At 43.7% G+C, this 10064-nt stretch overlaps 1 protein-coding gene across 1 annotated transcript; it reads right to left on the bottom strand.

Annotated features, from left to right (window-relative positions):
• Positions 1-6098: 6098 nt before the first annotated feature.
• LOC138637647 (gastrula zinc finger protein XlCGF8.2DB-like) lies at positions 6099-6626 on the bottom strand. The gene has a single exon (XM_069726483.1). The coding sequence runs from the start codon at positions 6624-6626 to the stop codon at positions 6099-6101; it is 528 nt and encodes a 175-aa protein (XP_069582584.1).
• Positions 6627-10064: the final 3438 nt, after the last annotated feature.

Genomic DNA, 10064 nt, shown 5'->3' with positions numbered 1-10064 from the left:
CCTATCTAATGGTAGAGCGGTAGATATAGCACAATGAGCCCAATGATAAGAGGCTTTAAGGTTGGTCTGCTTGGAAAGTGACCAAGTGCATGGTTGCCCTGCAGTTGGGCAATGGAATTGTCTTCCTCCCCTGGCAGGGTAACCATGCACTTGGGCATCCACTATCCACAAGAACCGATTCCGTCTCAGTCTAACCACCAACCACCACTTCAGCAGAAATGAAAAACTGAGACGCGAAGGTGGAGGAAATGTACACACCCTGGTCACCTCCCTCCCTCTATACAACCAGGGGAATGCGGCTTTGGTGAGAAGTACCAACTTTGGCACGAGATGGGCAGACATTAATGTAATGACCCATAAGATCACAGTAGAAACATGCCCCCTTCCACAGGCAACCTAGTTTCAGAAGAGACTCCTCCCATCTGCATGGGTTCGTCCATCTGCACCAGTATGTCCTCCTCCCTAGAAAGAACAACATGGGTAGATATGGTGTATGTCTCTCCACAAGGCGCCCATCCACCTGGATAGCAAGGGACATGGCGGCTTCCAACCACCCAGGAGTAGCGTACTGCACCAGAGTATCCTAAGGCCTAGCTGACAGACCCTGACAGAAATGGCTCCTAAGAGCAGGGTTATTCCACTGAGTGTCAGTGGCCCACCTCGTAAACTTTGAGCAGTACTACTCAGCTGGCTGACCCCCCCTGCTTGATCTTATGTAGTTGAAACTCAGCCAGGGAGACGCCATCAGGAGCCCCATACACCAACGCCAATGCCGCAAAAAGTCGTCCACCGAACGCAAAGATGGTGAATCGGTCGGCATGGAGAAGGCACAGGATTGGGGATTACCCTTGAGAAGGGAGACTATAATCCCCACACGCTATTCCTCACTCCCTGAGGAATGAGGGTGAAGCCTGAAATATAACTTACAGGCTTTCTTGAAGACCGAAAATGTATCTCTCCCTCCAGAGAACCTGTCATGGAGAGATATCTTGGGTTCCGGTTGAGCTGAGACCATGAACCCAGATACCTGCTGAAGCTGCTGTACCACCTGAGACCACAGCTACGTTAACTCATCTGTGACAGTCTGCTCAGGCGAGCCAAAGCCTCTGCTTGCATCATAGGTTCACCGGAAGAATCGTGGTCATGACATTATTACCCATTGTACAAGGGTCAGTTGAGCGGATAGCACAACAAACACCAAGAACGGGATGGGATAAGGGGGAGGAAGGCCCTAATAGTAGGGAATGAGGGATGGGGCACGTCCTAACTCAACCTGTGCCTATCTTTAAGCTCCCCTAGTGCCCTCTGCGGGTCCTTCCCCCCGCCATGTACCTCGATTCCTAGCTGTCACCTCACTTATACCCTGGCTAGTGCACTGGCAGGCAAGGAGGCTAGCCTCACCACTGCAGATAATACCAACACAGAGGATTGTGACAAGAGCGAGACAGACAAGGTAAATAAACAAGCAACTTAGCTCCAGGCTCCGCAGCCAAGTTCCACACCACAGGGGACATGGAAACAGGACCCTAAACCCAACAGAAGTAGCAGGTTCAGGACTGACACCAGAGTGCGCAACTCCACGGCTGTCCTACATAGTAAACTATTACCAATAGTCAGCTGATGCATCATGTGACAATTTAAAGGATGATGGGAGTGGTCACCACCCACAGCAACTGCGAGCAAGGAAACTTTCATTAACCCTTGCTGGCACGAAAGCAAAAAAAAACAACGTTTAAATTAAAGCAGAGCCAGAGCTGTCACAAATCTAAAAATGGATCTCGACAGAAATGCTATTTACCAATGTTTTTGTGTGGTATGACTATCTGGATAAAAGGGACAATCATTCAAAGTTTGAAAATTGATTTTTTTTTTTTAATTTTTGTAAAATTTCTGATATTTTTTTATAAATAAACGCAGAAAATATTAACATCAATTTACCATTATCGTAAAGTACAATACGTCACGAAAAAACTCAATGAGATAGGTTGAAGCGTTCCAGAGTTATTACGACATAAAGTGACACTGGTCAGATTTAAAAAACTTTTGCTCGGTCATTAAGGTCTTAAATCTCCCACTGGTTTAATAAAGGTACTACATAAACCAGTGCTGCTTTCCTGGGCTAACAGGTAAACAAAAACATAATGTATGGCACAGTCCGTGTTGCTGCGGGGAATCACCCGCTCAGGGACAAACAAAAAAAAATTCAGCTCTCCTTATCATGAAGACCCAGCTCTGGAGCCTGCACCTCCTGACACATCTAATACTGAATGAGCCAGAAGTCTGAGTATTTATCCTCTTTACTCTACAGCTGTTCATTCAACCTAGCCCTAAACATGGCAGATTAACCCCTCTCAGTACTTAGTATGCTGGAGCGTTTTCCTAGGTTTGTATCACTGAAGTCAACAACCGCAGTGACACATATCTCTCCTCACGCACTTTGCCAGTGACTTTGTCATAGTACCCAGTGGATGATGCAGAGTGAAAATTGTAAATATCTCAGCCTAGTGGCCATTTTGTGCTTCTAGAGACTCGCACCCCATCAGTTAGTAAAGTGCTTCCTGCTACAGTAATGGCAAACATGGAAGATAGCTGTGGTTTTGGCACACTGTGGGTTACAGAAGGATGGGGACAGCTGGATTCACTAGCACAATTTCTTTTTTTTCTTTTTTTTGGGGGGGGGAGCATGTCACATTTCCAGAGCTCTTATGATTCCAATAATGCGGAAATCCGCACTTTACTTTTGAAAGATGCAGCACCTGAGTGAAGGATTGTTTTTTTGTGGCATGAGTTGAAGTTTCAGTTGATACTATTGTATTTTGTGGTACAAAACATGTTTTAATCTCTTTAGAATCACATTTATCCTGTGCTCTATGCTGAGCCCTTACGTCGGAGGTTTCATTCCAAGTCCCCAAAAAAAGTGATCTAAACTAAACCCCCGATGCAACCATTCACTATAATGAGGGACGAACGAATCACTTGGACTCCCGTTTGTCTTCTGTTCCAGTGATGTCCCTTCCTCTTAGTCATGTACACAATGGTTGGTCGCACTTGTGTCCGTCGCGTTGATGAACCCCAATTAATCAGAGAGTAGACAGAGTTCACAGTTACTCCACTGTTGCCTCGTTATAATGAATCTGAGTTGCATTTTTTGGGGCTTTAGGCAGAAACTTTAAGATAAGAGCTCAGAATGTGAACCGAGCCTTATTCTGATATTTGGGGAAAAACTATTTACCCCCATTCACCCTGTGGTATAAGTGACTGATGACGGCTTCACTCTTCAGGTCAGCGACATTACAGCGATGACAGATTTCTATAAGGATTTATTTTATGTTTAGCTACCTTTGCACACTAAACGAAATTTTATCAAAATAAAATTATTTTTTTTTGTTGCCCTATTCTAAGAGCTGTAACTTTTTTTTGCCTGACATAATTGAATAAGGGCTTGGGTTTTTTTTTTGCAGGACTAGATAAAGTTTTTATCCATACCATTTTGGGGGACATAATATTATATTTACATTTTTCATTTTTTGGAGTCAAAACGATGTCCAGAATTTTTTTATGCCGGTCATTGTGCAGTAAATGTGATAAGACAGCTTTATTATTCAGGTCAGCACGATTACCCCGATATCACACATATACAGTTAGGGCCAAAAATATTTGGACAGTGACACAAGTTTTGTTATTTTAGCTGTTTACAAAAACATGTTCAGAAATACAATTATATATATAATATGAGCTGAAAGTGCACACTCCCAGCTGCAATATGATAGTTTCCACATCCAAATCGGAGAAAGGGTTTAGGAATCATAGCACTGTAATGCATAGCGTCCTCTTTTTCAAGGGACCAAAAGTAATTGGACAATGGACTCTAAGGGCTGCAATTAACTCTGAAGGCGTCTCCCTCGTTAACCTGTAATCAATGAAGTAGTTAAAAGGTCAGGGGTGGATTCCAGGTGTGTGGTTTTGCATTTGGAAGCTGTTGCTGTGAGCAGACAACATGCGGTCAAAGGAACTCTCAATTGAGGTGAAGCAGAACATCCTGAGGCTGAAAAAAAAGAAAAAATCCATCAGAGAGATAGCAGACATGCTTGGAGTAGCAAAATCAACAGTTGGGTACATTCTGAGAAAAAAGGAATTGACTGGTGAGCTTGGGAACTCAAAAAGGCCTGGGTGTCCACGGATGACAACAGTGGTGGATGATCGCCGCATACTTAATTTGGTGAAGAAGAACCCGTTCACAACATCAACTGAAGTCCAGAACACTCTCAGTGAAGTAGGTGTATCTGTCTCTAAGTCAACAGTAAAGAGAAGACTCCATGACAGTAAATACAAAGGGTTCACATCTAGATGCAAACCATTCATCAATACCAAAAATAGACAGGCCAGAGTTAAATTTGCAGAAAAACACCTCAAGAAGCCAGCTCAGTTCTGGAAAAGTATTCTATGGACAGATGAGACAAAGATCAACCTGTACCAGAATGATGGGAAGAAAAAAGTTTGGAGAAGAAAGGGAACGGCACATGATCCAAGGCACACCACATCCTCTGTAAAACATGGTGGAGGCAACGTGATGGCATGGGCATGCATGGATTTCAATGGCACTGGGTCACTTGTGTTTATTGATGACATAAGAGCAGACAAGAGTAGCCGGATGAATTCTGAAGTGTACCGGGATATACTTTCAGCCCAGATTCAGCCAAATGCTGCAAAGTTGATTGGACGGCGCTTCATAGTACAGATGGACAATGACCCCAAGCATACAGCCAAAGCTACCCAGGAGTTCATGAGTGCCAAAAAGTGGAACATTCTGCAATGGCCAAGTCAATCTCCAGATCTAAACCCAATTGAGCATGCATTTCACGTGCTCAAATCCAGACTTAAGACGGAAAGACCCACAAACAAGCAAGACCTGAAGGCTGCGGCTGTAAAGGCCTGGCAAAGCATTAAGAAGGAGGAAACCCAGCGTTTGGTGATGTCCATGGGTTCCAGACTTAAGGCAGTGATTGCCTCCAAAGGATTTGCAACAAAATATTGAAAATAAAAATATTTTGTTTGGGTTATGTTTATTTGTCCAATTACTTTTGACCTCCTAAAATGTGGAGTGTTTGTAAAGAAATGTGTACAATTCCTACATTTTCTATCAGATATTTTTGTTCAACCCTTCAAATTAAACGTTACAATCTGCACTTGAATTCTGTTGTAGAGGTTTCATTTCAAATCCAATGTGGTGGCATGCAGAGCCCAACTCGCGAAAATTGTGTCACTGTCCAAATATTTCTGTCCCTAACTGTAGGTTTTTTCTCCTTTGTTACTTTTGCACGCGAATAACAATATTTTGCAAACTATAATCTCCATATTCTGAGAACTGTAACTTTTTATTTTATTGCTGAAAGAGCCACAGGAAGCCTGCATTTTACAGATTTTTTTTTAACATACAAAAGCTTCTCGTTCCATTTTTTCTGGGTCGGTATAGTGAAAAAGTTACATTTTTGGAGAGTTTTTAATTTTTTTTTATGGTGTTTACAGTACTATTTTTCAAATTTTGATAATTAAACTGGAAATTTTGGAGGCAAAAGTTTTTTTTTTAAATGTTTTCTTTTACTAATTGTATTTTTTGAATTTTTCAAATGTTATTAAAACTTGTTTTTACATTATTATTTAGTACCACTTCAGGACTTGAATATTTTTCACCTTGAATGTCTAATACTTTGCAGTACTTCTGAATTGCAGTGCATGAGACCTATCCGTTTCACAATGACACAGCCTGTCTCACCCTGCCACCTTACCCAGAGCCCAGTACTCCACCTTGGGTTGTCATTACAACCATTGGGACCCGCAATCATGGGGCCCTGATAGGGTTAAAGAGAAAAGGCCTCTTCCTCTGTTAACCATCTAGATATCACTGTCGTCATTGCAACAGAATCTGGTGAACTAAACAGCCATGATTGGTGCTAAAACTGATGGTGGATGGTGCAGCAGGGTGTCGGCTATAATATACAACTCATGCCCGCTGCATTTTCTCCCATCTCGGGACACTAATTACTAGCATAAAAATCAGCATTGAGGAATAAGGCCCCTTAATGAAGGCCACTAAGAGGTTAAGATGGTTTCTCCAATTTGTGAGTTCTCTTACGTCTATCAAGATTAAACTTGTTGGCGAAACATTTCCCACATTCTGAACACGTGAATGGCTTCTCCCCTGTGTGACTTCTTAGATGTCCCAAAATATGTGATCTACTACTAAAACATTTCCCACATTCAGGACATGAAAACGGTTTCTCCCCCGTGTGACTTCTGAGATGGACCAAAATATGTGATTTGTGAATAAAACGTTTCCCACACTCTGTACATAAAAACGGCTTCTCTCCGATGTGGATTTTTAGATGAGTCACAAGATACGATTTCCGGCTAAAACATTTCCCACATTCCGAGCATGAAAATGGCTTCTCCCCTGTGTGTACTCTTAGATGGTCTATGGCACGGGATTTCTCACTATAACGCCTCCCACATTCGGGACATGAATACGGCATCTCTCCCGTGTGAGTTTTTTGATGTTTGTTAAGTTGAAATTCCTTGATGAAACATTTCCCACATTCTGAACAGGGGAATTGTCGCTCATCTGTCATTGTTCGCTGAGGCAAGGTAAGATTAGATTTCTTTTTTAAAATGTTTCCATCTCTCTCCAGTTCTTTGTTTGCCAATCAGCGATTGATCAGATGAAGGCATCCAGTGATCAGTGATGTCAGAGAATATACCTTTGCAATGAAGATCTGCCGATGCATCAGTCGTTATTGATGGGACTTGTATGATATTGTCATCTTCTACTTCATAACATGAGGAGAGATGGGGATATAGATGGGGATATCCCCGAGAGCCTCTTATCCCGTCTTCAACTGGAAAAAGAAACAAAACCTTGTATATTTTACTAAATAAAACAATCACATTACAGGCTACAGCTACACGCGACTTTGGCCTTAACACTGGACTTGTAGCAAACAATAGTTATGCATCACGGCACAATACAAACAAAATGGGGTTGAACTGTGCCCCGTAAGGTACCGCGGCCGCGATAAGCAAATTATGAAAAATCAGACACAGGTGGATTTTTTTACGACTTGCTTATTGCAATAATTGTACCCAGAGGTCCAACGGGATACTGACCATTTGTATCGTGCTGCGATGTAGCATATACACATAGCAATATTTGGCTGCGCAACATATGTCGCAGCCAAGGTCGCCGTGTAGCCCTAGCTTTATTGAGATGATAAAGTAAAATGGACGTGGAAGAAAATAACACACGGAAAGGTCCCATGATATAATCCCTTGTAGAGATTTGGGTAAATTATGCCCCTTTTTCATGTACACCCGGTTTTACAGATCACACCCCTCTACAAGGCCCTTGTTCACCTTAATATTATTGGAAAAGAGAAGGAACGTTACTAAAAATAATCACAAAGAAGACATTTTTGTGACCCTCCGATGAGTGAAATAAGATTTATAAGCCGATCTTACCGGTCACTGACACTGACGTGGGTTTTACAAATCCCTTTGTCGTTTTGCCAGAACTTTCCTGCAAGAATCCCACATTAAAGACATGAGAAAAATAAAACAGAACCCGTTTATCTTATATCCAGGTGAAGGTCATAATCCCAAAGAAGGCAAAACCGAAAACTGCCCTTGATGGTAAATGATAGTCCTAGTGTATTCAGTCTCCTCTCACCTAACTGACAGCTCCTCAGGGTCCCTCCTCCTCGCTACTGCTGAAATCTCACACTGATAAGTACAAGCTGCAGCTGTCACTCAAACAAGAGAGCAGAAACTGAACACACACAGGCTCAGATCGATTTAAAGGGACTCTGTCACCTGAATTTGGCGGGACTGGTTTTGGGTCATATGGGCGGAGTTTTTGGGTGTTTGATTCACCCTTTCCTTACCCGCTGGCTGCATGCTGGCTGCAATATTGGATTGAAGTTCATTCTCTGTCCTCCGTAGTACATGCCTGCGCAAAGCAATCTTGCCTTGTGCAGGCGTGTACTATGGAGGACAGAGAATAAACTTCAATCCAATATTGCAGCCAGCATTGTTATGGCTGGCAATCAGGCAACACAGCGTGCAGTAATCAGCGCACATACAGAGATCTGGCAATAACCAAAAACAATAGGACGAGCTCTGAGACGTGGAATCTCTGTAGACTGCAGAACCTGATCTATCCTCACACAACTATAAGCAGCAGTGGATTGCGCCTAACAACTACCTATGCAACTCGGCACTGCCTGAGGAGCTGACTAGCCTGAAGATAGAAATACAAGCCTGACTTACCTCAGAGAAATACCCCAAAGGAATAGGCAGCCCCCCACATATAATGACTGTTAGCAAGATGAAAAGACAAACGTAGGAATGAAATAGATTCAGCAAAGTGAGGCCCGATATTCTAGACAGAGCGAGGATAGCAAGAGAACTATGCAGTCTACAAAAAACCCTAAAACGAAAACCACGCAAAGGGGCAAAAAGACCCACCGTGCCGAACTAACAGCACGGCGGTGCACCCCTCTGCTTCTCAGAGCTTCCAGCAAAAGACAATAGCAAGCTGGACAGAAAAAAACAGAAAACAAACTAGAAGCACTTATCTAGCAGAGCAGCAGGCCCAAGGAAAGATGCAGTAGCTCAGATCCAACACTGGAACATTGACAAGGAGCAAGGAAGACAGACTCAGGTGGAGCTAAATAGCAAGGCAGCCAACGAGCTCACCAAAACACCTGAGGGAGGAAGCCCAGAGACTGCAATACCACTTGTGACCACAGAAGTGAACTCAGCCACAGAATTCACAACAGTACCCCCCCCTTGAGGAGGGGTCACCGAACCCTCACCAGAACCCCCAGGCCGACCAGGATGAGCCACATGAAAGGCACGAACAAGATCTGGGGCATGGACATCAGAGGCAAAAACCCAGGAATTATCTTCCTGAGCATAACCCTTCCATTTGACCAGATACTGGAGTTTCCGTCTAGAGACACGAGAATCCAAAATCTTCTCCACAATATACTCCAATTCCCCCTCCACCAAAACAGGGGCAGGAGGCTCCACAGATGGAACCATAGGTGCCACGTATCTCCTCAACAACGACCTATGGAATACATTATGTATGGAAAAGGAGTCTGGGAGGGTCAGACGAAAAGACACCGGATTGAGAATCTCAGAAATCCTATACGGACCAATAAAACGAGGTTTAAATTTAGGAGAGGAAACCTTCATAGGAATATGACGAGAAGATAACCAAACCAAATCCCCAACACGAAGTCGGGGTCCCACACGGCGTCTGCGATTAGCGAAAAGCTGAGCCTTCTCCTGGGACAAGGTCAAATTGTCCACTACCTGAGTCCAGATCTGCTGCAACCTGTCCACCACAGAATCCACACCAGGACAGTCCGAAGACTCAACCTGTCCTGAAGAGAAACGAGGATGGAACCCAGAATTGCAGAAAAATGGAGAGACCAAGGTAGCCGAGCTGGCCCGATTATTAAGGGCGAACTCAGCCAACGGCAAAAATGACACCCAATCATCCTGGTCAGCGGAAACAAAACATCTCAGATATGTTTCCAAGGTCTGATTGGTTCGTTCGGTCTGGCCATTAGTCTGAGGATGGAAGGCCGAGGAGAAAGATAGGTCAATGCCCATCCTACCACAAAAGGCTCGCCAGAACCTCGAGACAAACTGGGAACCTCTGTCAGAAACAATATTCTCAGGAATGCCATGTAAACGAACCACATGCTGGAAGAACAAAGGCACCAAATCAGAGGAGGAAGGCAATTTAACCAAGGGCACCAGATGGACCATTTTAGAAAAGCGATCACAGACCACCCAAATGACCGACATTTTTTGAGAAACGGGAAGGTCAGAAATGAAATCCATCGAAATATGTGTCCAAGGCCTCTTCGGGACCGGCAAGGGCAAAAGCAACCCACTGGCACGTGAACAGCAGGGCTTAGCCCTAGCACAAATCCCACAGGACTGCACAAAAGTACGTACATCCCGTGACAGAGATGGCCACCAGAAGGATCTAGCAA

The sequence above is a fragment of the Ranitomeya imitator genome, chromosome 5, assembly GCF_032444005.1.
Source record: "Ranitomeya imitator isolate aRanImi1 chromosome 5, aRanImi1.pri, whole genome shotgun sequence".
NCBI lineage: Eukaryota > Metazoa > Chordata > Amphibia > Anura > Dendrobatidae > Ranitomeya > Ranitomeya imitator.
The sequence above is the reverse complement of the archived record's forward strand: the minus strand, read 5'-3'. Positions and strand labels throughout refer to the sequence as shown.